The following is a 17278-nucleotide window of genomic DNA, read 5'->3' on the forward strand; positions in this document are numbered from 1 at the left end:
TTGTTATTACTACTTCAAGCCAGGGGGTACAGTAGCACCCCTAGTTCCAGCACCCCTAGAGAGACCCCGAAAAACAGAGTGATCAGAATGATGACTCTGAAATGAAGAAAGAGAGAGTATCCCTGAAGCAGAGAGCACATAGCCCATAGCTGTTAGAGTGAAGCTTCAAGAAGAAGTGTGGAAGTTGCCCTGCATATTTGTCCATCTATCTGTATATAGACATAGAGAGATAACTAAGGATTTATATAGATAAATATCTAAACATCATATGTAGTCACTGACAAACAAGATAATATTACTGTTTGAGAATGATACCATATGAGACATACTGTGCTGTTTTCCTTTTATTTTTCCATTTCTTTTAAAAAGACAAAAACTGCAATAAAATATACATTTAAAAACCACAGATGACCCTAGGAAATATGAGAAGGGAGGGTTGAGATGTCTCTGGCCTGGACCATTGTAGTGCAGATAGATGACTGATATGGAGGTTCTGTTTTGCTTGGTCTTTCATCCTTTTTAGGGCAGATGCCTGCATAGAACTGGTAAATAAAGTAGTTTGTTTCATAGAATCATAGAATCATAGAATATCAGGGTTGGAAGGGACCTCAGGAGGTCATCTAGCCCAACCCCCTGCTCAAAGCAGGGCCAATCCCCAATTAAATCATCCCAGCCAGGGTTTTGTCAAGCCTGACCTTAAAAACTTCCAAGGAAGGAGATTCTACCACCTCCCTAGGTAACGCATTCCAGTGTTTCACCACCCTCCTAGTGAAAAAGTTTTTCCTAATATCCAACCTAAACCTCCCCCACTGCAACTTGAGACCATTACTCCTTGTCCTGTCCTCTTCTACCACTGAGAATAGTCTAGAACCATCCTCTCTGGAACCACCTCCCAGGTAGTTGAAAGCAGCTATCAAATCCCCCCTCATTCTTCTCTTCTGCAGACTAAACAATCCCAGTTCCCTCAGCCTCTCCTCATAAGTCATGTGTTCCAGACCCCTAATCATTTTTGTTGCCCTTCGCTGGACTCTCTCCAATTTATCCACATCCTTCTTGTAGTGTGGGGCCCAAAACTGGACACAGTACTCCAGATGAGGCCTCACCAATGTCGAATAGAGGGGAACGATCACATCCCTCGATCTGCTCGCTATGCCCCTACTTATACATCCCAAAATGCCATTGGCCTTCTTGGCAACAAGGGCACACTGCTGGCTCATATCCAGCTTCTCGTCCACTGTAACCCCTAGGTCCTTTTCCGCAGAACTGCTGCCTAGCCATTCGGTCCCTAGTCTGTAGCTGTGCATTGGGTTCTGCCGTCCTAAGTGCAGGACCCTGCACTTATCCTTATTGAACCTCATCAGATTTCTTTTGGCCCAATCCTCCAATTTGTCTAGGTCCCTCTGTATCCTATCCCTGCCCTCCAGCATATCTACCACTCCTCCCAGTTTAGTATCATCCGCAAATTTGCTGAGAGTGCAATCCACACCATCCTCCAGATCATTTATGAAGATATTGAACAAAACCGGCCCCAGGACCGACCCCTGGGGCACTCCACTTGACACCGGCTGCCAACTAGACATGGAGCCATTGATCACTACCCGTTGAGCCCGACAATCTAGCCAACTTTCTACCCACCTTATAGTTTCTTGGAAAACTAAAGACATTTTGGCTTCTCAATGATACATGTTTGATGCCATAGTGAACTTATCCATAGGGACACAGTAGATTGCATATGAGCGGCAGAATGATAGTCTTGTTCCACCCTCTTGCTGAATCTGATGGGCATGGTTGTTATTGGCTCCTTTTTTCAAATCTGTCTTATTTCCTTGGGATCTGGCTGGAAGCTGTCAGCTGTGAGAGCAGGCCAGCTAGTTCTAGCTTGTTGAGGTTTGTTTATCTGAACTAACCAGGAATGAAAGGTGTTCAGATGCGTGCTGTATCGGAAGACTGAATTGGCAATAATTTAGCATGAGGCAAAATACAGGAATTTGTCCATAAAAAATATGGCAAGAGTTAGAATTCTGTAATGTCAGACCACTGATGTGTATAATCCCTTGGCTTTTGTGTCCATCATAGTGGGTAAAGCCTTGGGGGCAGTGTGCATTAGCACTCCAGTGTTATGGAATTTGATTGCTGGCAATGACTCTCCTGTGTGTTTTGCACATATTTTCATATTTATATTGAGGAGTTCCAGAGTTTTTCTCATATTCTTTTTACCAGTCAGCAGATGAATCACCCTGTTAAACACATATGGGATCACTCAACTGGGCAAAGCTGGTATAATCAAGCTTGCACTCAGAGATGTGGAGAGCCGTATACCACAAAGGTCATCCAGTGATTTGTCTGAAGCTGATGACTTGTTAATCCTCTTGTGCTTTTTCTACATGACACATGCAGTCACTTCAGTAACTTCAGAGCACAAGCGTAATCTTGAGACATGGAAGATGGACCAGCAGGGCAATTGTATTTATTCAGGTGTCTAAAAGCTTGATGCTCAGCCCCTGTCAGAATGTTTGCAATTGGAAAATATGGTCAGAACTTACCAAAGGCCAGAAAATAGCAGAGAGGATAGTTTTCCGTGAAAACCCCATCAGCTGAGATATTTAAAATTGGAATGGACAAAAGTGCTATAAAATATATTGTAGGGAACAATTATGTAGTAGCAGGGGATAAGCTTTGATCCCCTAATAGGTCTTTTCTGTCATTTGCTTCTGTGATTCTCTGACAGCTATTTGCTGTTTGTTGCATACATCCACCAGCTCTTTGGCTATGCAGTGGGTGACTTTCCTGAATGGGGAAGTCATCTGTGATCTTCACTCCCCACCTGCCATCCCCAGCCCTGCTGTGTGAAAGTAACTGTTGTATTTGAGGGATGGGACTTTCTCAAAGCTGAATCTCAATATAAAACAAGAACTTCCTGACAATGGTAACTCAGAACCTGTCATCACTCTTAAACAAAAAAATTGACTCTTCACGTATTGAGATTCACTTATGAGAAAAAGTCCATTTTAGTCAGCTGTGATAATTGCCTTCACACCACAGGGCTGGTGCTGTAGCCTGGCTCAGAGAAAGCCTAATCAACACTGTTCTTAAAACAGTGCCGCAGCTGGTGGCCTGTTTACACGAGAGCTCCTGACATGGCTTACACTTTCCAGCTTAGTGACTCACCCAAGGCTAGAGATGAAGTCAGTTTCAGGATCAGAACTCTGGAGTTCCTGGCTTCTAGTTGTACTCCCAGATCACTAGAGCACACCCCTCCGTCAGCTCATTTCCCTTGCTATGATCAGCCCCCTCCTGCTTCCTTCCCTTTTTCTTCCAGCCCAACTGATATAAACCTTTCATTTTACACTGCCCCACTGCCTCCAAGAGCGATTTCTCTGTTGTGATGGTCCACCAGTGCCTCTTCAAAGAGAAGAGCTGGGTTTTCCCTCCAGACTAACCGTGTTGCTCAGCAATCCTGGAGAAGTTGCTGGGACTGTTTTAACCCCCTGATTCCTGTATGATGAAACGAAAGCAGTGACTCTATAGTCAAGGCTGTAACTAGCTTTCCACAAGCAGCCTGATTTTGATTCCCCCTCTAAATTCCTTTCTCCTGGAAGGTGTCAGCCTAAAGGGGATATTTTTGGCAAGACTTGAGGACATTCAAAGTGTTTGTGGGACTTGGAAAAATTCTTGTAGTGTATTCTTCTACCCTGTGAACAAAAAGCCTTTACTTTAGTCCAGTTCTGGGGATGTGGTTAGGTCCTAATCAACAATGCAAACTTTAACCAAGTTGTACATGGGTCCCCTGACTCAACATGTTTGTAGGATAGATAGACCCTACAACAGCCAGAAAAGAGAATAGATATGTGCAAATATGTCCATGGCTCAGTGCAGCACAAATAATGAACTGCTTTGCAGTTGATTACTAGTTAAAACCTGAATTGGCTTTGCTTTAAGCTTTCCACAGTTAATTTATTTAATACATTACATTATTTTATTTAGGAGGACAGCCACGGGGATACTTGTAATGCTTCTTAGGTGCAAAATCCAATCTAGCCTTTTTTTTTTAAAAGCTAAGTCAGGCCTTAAGCTTTGCTTTATCTTCTTTGAAATGGATCCTTGCTATCATTAATAAATTCTTAGGCCCCCATCCCGCAATGAGCTCTGTGCCGCTGTGCCTGCAACAGAGCCCTGTTCAAGTCAAGAGATCTAAGTTAAATTCCTGGCTGTCACAGACTTCACGTGTGACGTGGGCACGTCAAACTCTCTGTGTGTCTGTTCCCATTTGTAAAGTGGTGATGATAATACTTCTTGTCTTCTACCCTTTGTCTGCCTTGTCTATTGAGAGTGTAAACTTTTTCAGGTGAGGGGCACTGTCTCTCACTGTGTATGTACAGTATCTAGCACAACAAGCCTCTGATCTCAGTTGGGAACTCTATGTACCTCTGTAATGCAAATTACGATAATACTAAACAAGCACTGCATATCAACCACTTACGTGCTATTAGTGGTGGTGGTGGAGGAAAGGGGGAACAGAAAAAAACCCCACTTCACTTTAATACTCCCAGTTGCTGGGAGTGGACTGCAGGGGATGGATCCACTCAATGATTGCGGGTTCTGTTCATTCCCTCCGAAGCACCTGGCATTGGCCACTGTCGGAAGACAGGATACTGGGGCTAGATGGATAATTGATCTGACCCAGTCTGGCCGTTCTTATGTTCTTAAGTAAATAAATTAAGAGTTTTAAAAGTTTCTGTAAAAATAATATAATTAATTTGAGGGACACAGATTAAAAGATGTATATTAAACCCACCCCCACACCTTCCCTTACCTGTTTTACAAAGAGTGCATTAGGCTATGTCTACACTGCGAGCTAGGGGTGTGATTCTCCTGCTTGCAGAAACATATTTGTGCAAGCTAGCGTGAGTACAAATAGCAGTGTAGCTGTGGTAGCATGGGTAGCAGCAGGAGAGGCGTAGCTGAGCTATGCCAGTACATACTCTCCACAGGTTTGTACTCAGCACAGCTCAAGCTGTGCCTTCGCCATGGCTACCGGTGCTATTTATACTCGCACTAACTTGATGAGAGCTAGCATGAGTGTGTGTCCATGAGCAGGGAATCGCATCCCTCGCTCATAGTGTAGACATAGGTTGAGAGGGTTACATTTGAAAAACAATTTACAAATCTAATTTGCTTTTTGCTATTGTAGTATGTTCGCTTTCTGAATTTCTTGCAGGGAGCACACTGAAAATACCTATGCAGTTGGTTTCTAGTAAATTTCATCTCCGGGTTCTCTTGCATTAATGCAAAGGTACAAAAATTGAGTTTCAAGCACTGTAAGGAAGGTTTGTTTGATTTTTTTTTTCCCCCCTAAAATTATTTCCATTGAACTTTTTTACAGTCCATAGAAATATTTCTGTATCTTATGTGTTTATTTACAAACACTGCATTTTGAGTCAAATTTCCTTTTAAAAATCTTTTGAAAGGACTGTTCCACAATCTCCAAGTAATCTTAGCTGGCAAACCCTGGGGGGAATGAGGTGAAAATAATCTGTATTCATGCAGAAAGGCAGACACCTGCCATTAGGCATTATTGATTTTTTAATTTACACAATATACTTTTGTGCATCTTTTAGTCATTCGAAAACACTAAGGGATTAGATTGCTAGATTAGCGATTAGATTAGAACATTCCCGAGCCTCAGGCTTTGAACAGGAAAGGTGTTTTGCCGTCCAGACAGTGAGGAAAGTTGCAGGATGGGAAAAGAGAAGTGAGGATTCAGCAGGGTTGCCAATTCTTGTGATTTTTATCACAGACCTCATGATATTTGATGTTTCACTTAAAGCACTAGCTCCTGAGTCATGTGAATACTTAAGAACCTCAACAAAGTTGTTTCATTAAAATAAAAAAGTTTCTAGCCCTCATGTGTGTAAAGAAAAGCTTGAAAATGTGATGTGAGTGCACCATAGAGGCTCAAAAACCAGAAGGCAAATAAAAAGATCTCCAAATTTGTTATTAAAAAAGTCCTCATGAATTGTAAGGCAATCTCATGATTTTTGGATGTTGGGGGTTGGCAATACTGGGGATTGTGGTATCCTTTCTAAAATTAAAAATGCATGCTTCAGAATACCGTAAGATCTGTAAGGTTACTCTTGTATAGTTGTCAGCACTGGCTTTCAAGGAATGTTTTAGACCTTAGAATCACTTAACTTTCCTTGATTGTTTTAAACATCCTTATAGGAGTGTGGGTGGGAGGAAGGGACAGGCGTGTGTTTTGCGGTGGTGGATGTAGGTGATGTAAAGTGAAGAAGACGATCATGGTTGTATATTGCAAAGATAGACTGAGAATTTAACTAGTAATTTCCTGGCTTTTTAATGGTTGTGTTAGTGGTCTATGCACTTAAGAATCCTTAACTAGTTTTTAACTGGTTTTTTTACTTTTCCCTTTGGTGGAGTCTGAGTACTGTTATTGTATATTTGCCTTGTGGTAGCACCTATCAACCCCAGTCAGGGCTCTATTATACTGTACACAAAAATACTAAACAAAAATACAGTCCCTGCCCCTAAGAGCTTAATATGTGATGATACACAATAGATGGATGCATCAACAGAGAGAGGAGGGAACATAAGATAACAGTCCAATCTAGTATAATAATCAGCTATCTCAGCACAGCCACCAACTGCCTAGCCATTTTATATACACATGTACAAGTGTGTCTGTATTTTTTAATATATAAAACCACAAAATACTATGTTAAAAGAACATTATTAAGGTTGTAAAGTCAATCACTCAAAAGTTAGGAAATGCAAGAGCTAGGGGTGTCTGTGCAATCTTCATGCAGCCCCCTTGGGTGTATGCATTATGATAAAAAGAAAGGGAGTACTTGTGGCACCTTAGAGACTAACCAATTTATTTGAGCATAAGCTTTTGTGAGCTACAGCTCACTTCATCGGAGCTGTAGCTCACGAAAGCTTATGCTCAAATAAATTGGTTAGTCTCTAAGGTGCCACAAGTACTCCTTTTCTTTTTGCGAATACAGACTAACATGGCTGCTACTCTGAAACCTGCATTATGATAATTACGTGACTATATAGTATTTTTTCCACAGGGCCCCAGCCTTCTTGCTTATCCATTCACAGCCTCCCCTCCACCCATCTCCCACTTGCAGGCTCCTTGCCCCGCCAGTTCCACTTTCTCTCCCTGCCCACTTCCAGTCCAAGTATCACCAGCCTCCTTTTTCCAATCTACTCTTCTCCCCACTCTGAGGCTGCCTCTTGTCCCCTTTGCATTTGAATCAGGCACCTTTCTCTTCTGAGCTCCCTGGGTGCCAGCAGAGGCTCACTGAGAACTCAGGAGAGAGAGGTTCCCTGCTGTCTGTTCCAGTGCCTGGCCCTGGCCCCATCCTGGCCTGGAGCCAGTGGTGCAGGAACAAAGGATGTTGGGGTTGCTGCCTCACCCCCTGGCTTGAAGTGGTATTAACAGACACAAAATACATGGTTTCCATGATCAGCACCCCTGCTATAAAAATTGTTCCAGCAACCCTGCCTGGATCACCCTTTACAGGGGAAGTTCAGCTTTGCCCAGGACCGGCTCTAGGCACCAGCAAAGCGAGCACGTGCCTGGGGCGGCACAATTCCAGGGGCGGCATTCTGGCCACCCTTTTTCTTTTTTTTTGGCTTGGGCAGTTGCGGTCTCCGAGCTTGGGGCAGCAAATGTTTTGCTTGGGGGGGCAAAAAACCTAGAGCTGGTCCTGGCTTTGCCCCTGTAGCCCCGGGTTGGAGGGAGCATGCTTACTCCGTCTGTGGGGATGTCCCACCATGTACAGTCTGGTCAACCATAGGAGCTGAGAGAGGCTAGCGTGCTCAGTGAGGACCGAGTCTTTGGAGATTTTAGCAGCTAAAATACGAGGAGTCTCTACTGAGCTTATACGAATTGCAATTTTTTTTCAAAGGCTTATAGCTTGGCCAAATTAGGGTGGATTTTTACGGGGCCAGCACAAGGCACATCCCTGACACAGAGGCCAATTCCTGCTCTATTTCACGTCCCTGCTCCAAAGCCTCAGAGTGCTAGAGTTTCTCAAAGAAAAAGGCAACAGAATGTTTTTAACATGGGGAAAACAATGCATTTTTCCATCATTCTCAGAAACAGCAGAACCATTTTGGCTGAAATTTTCCCCAAAAATTCATCTTGAGGCAGACACCTGGCATGTCAAATTTCAGCCCAAATGGTTAAAGTTTGGCAAAGTTATAAGTGACTGAATACAGGTCTGATAAAGGGAAGTGTCTGGCAACCTTCAAAATTGGCAGCACTACCTGCTCTGCCTATTGTATATATAACATTTCTATATTTCAGTAGGTCAGATTAGGATTACTCTTCTATCACACAGCATGGTGGGCATGTGTATACATACATAGACATGTGGCCTGCTAGTCTGCAGGAAATTTTGTAACCAGATATCCAGAGTATATTTCACCACTGTATCCTGTTTCTGGGAGAACAGTGATACTTAGCACCTAGATAGCATTTTATATCTTCAAAGTGGTTGTGATACATTAAGGCCTGATCAAGCAAAGCACGTAAGTATGTGCCTAATTTTAAGCATGGGAACAGTTCCACTGAAGTACGTGGGGTTATTGACATGCTTAATATTACACACATACTTGCGGTCCTTTGCGGGATCAGAGCCCAATTGGTTAACCTTCATCACACCCTGTGAGATAGGTATATATTGTATGCTGAGCGTGTCAGTGTCAAAACTAGCTGAGAACTCAGGAGTATATGTCTCTAGGTACTAGAGCACGCAGGAATAAAATGAAACCCAGAATGCAGCAGGAATGAGTGAAATAGGTCGTGTTTATAGCAGGGATGGAAAAAAAGTTGTGTCAGTTCCTGACTGGCATCCTCACCACAAATTACCTTAGAGACTATTAACCTGTCCCATTGTCAAGGTGACCCACTTACCTGCATTTATCTTAATTTAATATGTTAATTTGAAGCACGTAAAAGTGACTCATTCGTATATTGTGTTTTTCTTTTCCTAGGACTCACTTTCTGAAATGATCAACTCTGCACACTTCTGTGCACATCTTTCTTCCGATATGAGCAGATCAATAGGATTTCACATTTGCATGGTCACGTGCAGCATCCTGCTCAGCTCCACCAGCCTGCAATGTCTAACCTTTCAGAAACCGGAGAAAGACGCAGTACAGGTCCAACACACTGCATTGGCAGGGAATGGGTTAGAAGACAAGAGGATGAGAATGCAAAGCTTGGAGAATAACTTAGGCCCTTCTGAGCAATCAACCAGTGTTGCTGTCTCAGAAGAGCCATCTGGATTGTCGTCAGAGCCATCTGGGACTTCATTAAACAAGATCTTCACTGCTGAAGGAGAAACACAACACGCAAGTCTTAGTGATAATCTTTTCATAGGCAGAAAGAGCCTCGATGTTTATCCCCCTACAGTGTCAATGGTTGTGGCAGATGAAAGTGAGTTCAGTCCCACTGGGCCAAGCAAAGAATCAAGTGAAAATGGGCTATTAAAGGCCATGCTAACTACAGCATTGACTACTCTCAATCCGGACATTGAGGCTGATGTGCTCAGTAGTACTGTGTTCAAAACGACAGTAGGGGGTAGCACAGAGGCAGGACATAGTTTTATTAGTGACCTGGATAATCACTTTTTTAGGATGGATGCTATAGAAGAAGGGAAGAAGGCAGTTGGTAGTTCTGACCTTTCAGCTACACCCCAGTTTAATAATGAAGAATTGCCCACTCTGCATCCCAGAACCCCAAACTTAGAAGTGGTGAGTGACTACCCCACAAGCCCTTTACTTTTGGCTCATCAAACAGCTGATTCTGAGCCTGGAACACTGGGGCCAAATGTAGGGAGCCCTTTGCAGTTGGCAGATGCCCGTGCCTCTGTCCTCACTGCGACACAGACATTTGTATCCACTGATGCCTCCCTACATTTGGAAACAAAAACGGACAGCAGGCAAGGAAGCTTAGGAGTGGCAGCTAGTGCTGTCACAGGTGCTCCAGCTGTCTCTGTACTGAGTGATGATTGGGATGATACAAAATTAGGAACTATAAATCAGGTAAGAGGCTCAAAGCATGAGGAGAAAACACAGAACAATGTGGTAGCGGAACCTCCTTGGGCAACGGGAGGAGAGGATGATGAAGATGATGTGAAAAGAGGCATGCCGTTTACAGCTTCTGCACATGCAACAACCATGAAACTAGAAAAAAACGTGTATTCTGCGCCAGCACAGGTGTCAGTGCAGGGGGAGGTGATGCCAACAGTTTCCACTGGCCAAACTTCTGTTTATCTCACACGTCCCTTGGCAGAAGCTGAAGTGACTGCTGTAAACACAAAGGAAAATACAGAACCAGTCACAATGGATGATAGGAAAAGTGTCTCCTTGTCATGGCCAGAGGCTGTTACTATGACGGACACAAAATCGAATATCTTCCTTACCCTGGGAAATTCATTAAAAGGTAACTTGCCTACCCACATCGAAATAAAAACCTATGCTTGCCTTCCAACATGGGTATTGGGAGAAGCACCTTTGTTATTCATTTGTCTCCTTAAAATCGAAGAACAAAAGCGAACAAAGATGGCTTTGATTTATAGCTAGAGGCTAACCTGCATCTGCAGTATAAATGTTTAAAGGGCTGCTGTTATACATTTTTATGCCTGCTATAGCTATGAGTAACAGCTAAGATTGCTAGAAATGAATGAAATGACTAAATATACTTTTTCTGTGTATTTTGAGTTTTTGACAACACCTCGTGTATAATCATAGAATCATAGAACTGAAAGGGAGGTCATCTAGTCCAATCCCCTGCAGTCATGGCAGGGCTAAGTATTATCTAAACCATCCCTGACAGGTGTTTGTCTGACCTGCTCTTAAAAATCTCCAATGACGGAGATTCCACAACCTGCCTAGGCAATTTATTCCAGTGCTGAACCACCCTGACAGTTAGGAAGTTTTTCCTAATGTTCAACCAGTTTCACTCTTTTGTTGATGATCAGTTCAAGCCTCCCACACTGAAGTGAGATCACTCTCATGCACTGAGCTGATATGTATGCTCTACCTCATGCCCTGGGGACAAAATGTTTACCAGTAACAGAAGCAGCAAAGCTGAAGCTCAAAAGGCAGAAACAGATAGACACATGGGGGTTAAGGCTGTGCCCAAGTGTCTGATGAACTTGCTCTCTCTATAACCATCACTGGGGGAGGAGAAAGAAAAAAGAAATATAAAAACTGTTTTAAGGAGACTTTTAAAAATTTCTGTGCACAGGACACCATTTATATACTATCAAAAACTTGGGGGGGGGGGGGTTGTTAGTAAAAAATTCAAGTTGACACTGTCCCTTTTGTGTGTGTGTGCGTATTCCTGCATTCACTGTTCCATAAGGTAGGAACTCAGAGCTCCTACTGGGGCCACTCAGTCTATGGACCAAATTCAGCCCTGGTGTAAGCAAGTGCAACTCCAGTTGGCTTCCAGGGTCGTACCTGTCTTTAAATTGTGTGATGGCTGTAAACTTAAACTCAAGTGCTAGGGGTGTGAACACAGTGAACCATCTTCAAGCCAGGTACATCTGTTTCTGTAGTGAGTTTTAGCTGCAGCCTGTGACTTTGGAGAATCTGAAGGCTCAGTGCAATGATTCCACTGGAACAGCAAGAGCAGGTAACGGAGGGCCTGGAGCCACTGATGTTGTCTTAGATGATGTGGGAATGGAAGAGTTGTTGACCTTCAGCCTCTTCATCCTGGAGCAATTGCTGCTGCTCAAGAAGTTTGCAGACAGCTCAGAATTCTGTGATCTGGCTCAGATTCATAGGCAGTTTATGTGAGCTTGCAGAGAGCTCCAGGCTCTGGTTATAGGTTAGAATTGAGTCACATTGGGTAAACTGGATAGGCAAGGTATGCACAGAGGTAGTCTATGCCTTCCCTGGCTCTGTGCATAGCAGTTCCTCACAGCTGTAGTATTTATATTCAAGAGGAACTAGACAGAACAAGCAATGTGCCACTGACGTGGAAGAGTATTTTAAACCATACAAAACTGAAAATGAGAGAGAAAACAGATTCCTTCCATGAGACAGTGCAACGGCGCTTTTTCATGCAATGAACAGTGGATGCTGCTGCTATTATTTGTTGTTGTTGTTATTATTTTATTTCTTAGTATTACCGTAGTGCCTAGGAACCCTAGTCATGGGGTAGAACCACATTGTGCTAAGTCCTTCCTACCTCAAGAGGTGAAAAAAACCTCTACACCCCACCTCTGTGCCTGGAAAACAAAACAAAGACAATTTTTGTGTTTTGATTCTGCTTTTATAGGAGTTTGTTAATCCATTACATTTAAGGCTAAGATTTTGTCTTGCATATTTTTAGTAAAAGTCACCGACAGGTCACGGGCAATAAAGAAAAATTCCCAGGAGCCTGTGACCTGACCATGACTGTTTCTAAAAATATGTGTGACAAAATGGGGAGCTGTGGAGTCCCCACAGCGCCCACACCAGCTGCAGGGGCCCTGGCTCTGAGCTCAGAAGGCCCCTACCACCTGTGGGGGCTCGGACCTCCAGGGTCCCCTGCCACCCGTGGCTAGGAGATCCAGGGACCCCTGCTACCTGTAGCAGCTGGGAGCTGCGGGGTGCCCCCCATGCCCACAGCGGCTTGGAACTGTGAGGGGGTCCAGCTAGCAGTGGTTGCCAGGAGCTACAGGGTCCCCCCGCTGCAGCTCAGAACTCCAGGGCGCCCTTGCCACCTGCAGCAGCTGGGAGCTGTAGGGTACCCCCCACTGGCAGCGGCTCAGAGCTCCTGGTGGCCTCACTACCTGCCGTGGCTGGGAGCTGCAGGGTATCCCCACTGCCCACAGTGGCCGGGAGCTGCGGTGTACCTGCACCGCCCCTGACAGCTTGGAGCTCTGGGGTCCCCGCTGCCTGCCCCGCAATTCCCAGCTGCTGCTGGCAGCGGGGCCCCCGGGGAGGTCTGAGCCACTGTGGGCTGAAGTCACGGAGGTCTCTGGAAGTCAAGGATTCTGTGAGTTCCGCGACCTCCGTGACAAAATCGTAGACTTCATTACGTTGTACAGTCACTGTGAATTATTGCTCTAAACCGGTTCCTTTTGTTTACTGCTCTGTGGATTATCTCAAATAATAGAGTTAGTAATGTGTAAAAACAATACCTGTGGTGATGTGTTTTGTTTTGTTTTAAGGTACTTCTTCCAGAATTGTGGGGGGGTTTATACGTTTTTGAAAGCTGATTATTGATTTTTTTCTAATCACTTAGGGCCTGATTCTGCCAACCTCATTCACACTGAAGAGTGCTTTAGGTTCCAGTCCTGCTCTGAGCGCCTCACAGAGCTCATTGCAGGCTCAAGGCCTTATTTAGTTATTAGATGCATTTATCTGAAGGGCGCTCCATGTGGAGTAAGGGTGGCAGAATTGGACCCTTATAGGATAGGGAAAAAAAACCCCGTTAGTTGCTCCCATTCAATATTTCCTTTACCTCTTCCTTTTTGCTTTAAATTTCTTAAAACTTTTTTGGATAGGGAGTTCCACAATTAACATACAAGAAGTCGGTGATAATTTTCAAAATCAAAGCTGAAAAACGTTACTGCCATAGGTGTTACTCAAGAGACGATGACAGCCAGTCAAGAAACTGATGCCACCTTGCCAGTCATGACACCAGCGTATAGTGCTGGACACGAGACCACAAGTGACGCAAGCGTGACAGAGGAAGAAAGCAAGGGGGCAACCCTGATACCGACTGTTTCTAATGTAGCCCAGCTGTCGAAAAAGTCAGAACACTCAGCCACTACTGTCTCCTTTACTGCCACCCATTTGTCTGTTGCAAAAACCCTAGATGCCGAAGGTAGGGTTTTCTGCTTTCATTTCTCTACACGCTTTACTTTTTTCTTTAGGATAAATAAAATCTTACTGGTCTTGTTGTTCCTGTGCCAGAAACAACTTTAATTCAGATGCCTCCTGCTGCACATTATCAGTTCACTATTTTCATTGCAAAACAAGCTTGCCCTGCTTGACTATTTGTGGTGTATTCTCCTCCTCTCCATGGATTGGTTCTGTTGTTCTGGGGTCCTGGCTCCCCTACAAAAATCACAATGTTTGTGTAACCTGGCTATGGCCAAACTATGTTGTCTTGCCACTGTGACTGGGGAATAAAACCTGCTTGAAATCATATTAGAGAACCAGGTTTTAACCTTGGTAGATACCTAGACTAAAACCTGGTTCTCTAACCTAACTGATTTTTCTTCTCCTCGCAAGCAAGAATCAACCATCCTATAATATGCTTTAGCCACAGCTAGGTTTAAATACGGTGATTTGGGAGGGGGCAGAATGACACCAGAAACTTCAGCTAGAGCAGAAGGTGGCTGCTGGCTTTGGTGAGTGAGAGTTCAGGGAGCACCCAATCCTGGTCCTCCTCCCTGGTTGCCAGTTCATTTCAGAGGCATTGGCTTTTGTCTTCCACTCCCTAAGTGGTTTGTGTCCTTGCTTCTCTAGCCATCACTCCTCTTATATGTGTCAGGGGATGCAGGCCTCTTGGCAGCGTTATGGGCAAGGAGATCAAAGGCAGCTGAGTTGGAGTTCATGGGAGTCAGATGTGTCAGATTATTTCTACCTCTAATGCAGCCACACAGGGGCCCAGAGGGATGTAAGAACTGCCCATGTCTTCTGTGTTAGTGCTACCTCAGTAGTGGCTCTGGGTGCAGGGGGAAGAGCAAGGACTCTGCTCCTGACAATCTCACCCACAAACTAATGGGTGGGGAAGGATGGAGAGTGAGCAGGGATGTGCCTCTCACCTGCCCTAGCACAGCTGGGAACTCATCCTTGGACAATATGGCTACAGTCTCTCCTTCCTTGGGACTGAGCCCAAAGGGATGTGAGACTAATTACTAGCCTTTTGTTGTGGGGAATTAATGAAAGATCTTTATCTCTGGCAGGCATTTGATGGGATTTTGATAGACCTTCTAAAGCCTTTAGGGCTGGATTCTGGCTCCCCCAGAAGCATGCCCTGGGAGTGGTATAGAGCTGCAGGAGGACTTCTTGCTACCTCCGCCAGAATTCCTCCTGGCATCAGCCAGGGAGTGCACACCCACTGCATCAGAAACTCTGTCACCCTTGCAAAGAGCGCGGTCTAGGTTCCCCTTCACACCAAGCTAGTACTGCAAAACTAACTAACTAAAAATCCAGCTAAGGCATAAATACAATAGAAACCACTTATAATGAAACACCATCAATGGCAAATCTAGCCTGGGAGTCTCCTTTTGCTTTGGTGCTCTACAGTGTGAAAACTGCCGTTTGGGTCAGAGTGAGGTTGTTCAGTTGGAAAAAAATGTCCCTTTTCTAAAAAAAAATAACTCCTTTCTAAGAGTTCCACTGTAATTAATTTGCTGCTAGAGTTTAATTATAAGTTCATCATCCCTAATATTTTATCTGGGCAATAAACATTTAGATCTGTCTCCTGGTTCATAACTTTATTTGTGCCTCTGAAGTGCTCCGATCTTGTCTCAGTGTAGTGACTGGCATCCCCAGAAGCAACATAAAGTAAAACTAACAGAAGGCTTCTTACAGGAGATCTCCCACACTCAAAGAGCTGTCCCTTGGGGAGTACTGGTTTCATTCATTGCACCATTATACAAAGAGAGCTTTGTGCATAAATGATAACGGAATTTAATAATTCCTTTTTGTTTAAAGTTAAGCCTCCCTTTAAGAATGAATTCTTTAATAATTACTGGTACTAATGCTGCAGGGTTGGTCTGCAATAATTACCGTGGTGGGTATTTATGCTTCCTATTTTCAGTCGTTTTAACAGACCTGGTCACTGTCTCAGATGAGGAAGCAGTCACTGCTCTTCCCGAATCCTCAGAGACCCTCGCTGGAATGAGAATGCAGGTGGAGGAGCTGACCAGCAGAACTGCGACCGTGGCAACTCCAGCTTTGATGGCATCTTCTGTAAGGAGAACTGTCGTTCCATCTGTGAGGCGGATTAGCACAGCTGTCACCTACGGATTGGACCGGTTGGAGTCGGAAGGTACACATGCTCTGAAGGCTAGTGTGCAGGCTGGTTTGGTGTGAGATGGTGCACCTGGGTTAGGATGTGCTACTTGATTTTTCTTCACTTTTGTAATTTTGACTGGGAGACAGATCTATGTACATTTCTTACAGGTGCATATAAGGAGAAACAGGAAAATGTGTCCCCCTTTCACAGGGACACAGTGGACAATTAACACTGTGCATCATGCCTCTGAGCATAATTATTGATTTGGATAGAACTGTATGCTGGAAAAACTTGAGGTGGAGGAACATTCCACTAAATCCCAGTAGCGCTTGTTATTGGTAATGATAACCAATGGTACAAAGGCTCATTTTGGTGCCTTTGTCTCGCACGAACAACACAGTGACCATAAAAATGTATTTAAAGCTATATTCAAGCAATTTGAGACACCCCCCCCCCATATTGAAACCCAGTGTCTTCCACAAAGAGATGCTATTAACGCTCCTGAACAGCGTAAGGAGAAAGAGACCATCTTGAGCGCTGGGTGCCTCACAGTTCGGGGAGAGGGCGGCATTTTAAAAGATCCATATTGGTGCAACGAGAAACTAGTTAAATCTTGAAGAGCGAGTGCTGCCCTTCAGTGCTTAATTTGTAATGAAAGGGGCTCAAGCAATTTTTTTACTTTCATAACTGGTGCGGCAAGCCCAGAGGTGCCGCGGCTATGAACTGCTGAGCCTAGAGATGCCAGGGCTCAGCCCTGGCACAAATGAAGCACTGCTGCCCTTCCTCTGAGCCCACCCCTTATGATCGCCTCCAGCATTGCTCACCCTCGCCCCTTCCATGGCATCCATTCTACCAGCCACTCCTGCTCCTCTGCCGCTCTCCATCCTTCCTTTTTGATTCCTTGATCTCTGCCTTTCCTCTACCCTCACACCCTTGGCTCCCCTCTCCCACTGTTTGGACTGCCTCCCGTAATCCCAGGCCTGTATCTCCCCTCCCCTTTGCTATCTCTGCTCTTGCTGTGCTAAGCTCTGCTGGATGAAACATTGTGACTGTGCCATCATTGTCCCTTCAGCTCTGATTAAGTCCCCGGACCTCTCTTGGAACCTCCCTCCCTGTCTCTCATTCTCAATCCAGGAACTTCCCTCGTTACTTTAAAGACAGGACTGACACCATTCAGGGGGCATGTACCATTCCCCTCTCCAGGCTGTTCTCCTTCACTCCAGTCTCCCACATCTCCTTCCTTTTGTCTCCTTCAGCCCTTTTCCTTCCCATGTT

The 17278-nt window shown here is 44.6% G+C and overlaps 1 protein-coding gene across 3 annotated transcripts in view; it reads left to right on the forward strand.

The window, feature by feature from the left end:
• The window catches only part of ARMH4 (armadillo like helical domain containing 4), a 117751-nt gene that overhangs the window by 16468 nt on the left and 84005 nt on the right, over positions 1-17278 (forward strand). For all 3 annotated transcript variants that reach the window (XM_074956436.1, XM_074956435.1, XM_074956438.1), the window contains exons 2-4: positions 9025-10477; positions 13610-13858; positions 15806-16036. In XM_074956436.1, the coding sequence (XP_074812537.1) occupies positions 9040-10477; positions 13610-13858; positions 15806-16036 (1918 nt within the window). In that variant the 5' untranslated portion in view covers positions 9025-9039. The remainder of the gene's footprint in view (positions 1-9024; positions 10478-13609; positions 13859-15805; positions 16037-17278) is intronic.

The sequence above is a fragment of the Natator depressus genome, chromosome 6, assembly GCF_965152275.1.
Source record: "Natator depressus isolate rNatDep1 chromosome 6, rNatDep2.hap1, whole genome shotgun sequence".
NCBI classification, from domain to species: domain Eukaryota; kingdom Metazoa; phylum Chordata; order Testudines; family Cheloniidae; genus Natator; species Natator depressus.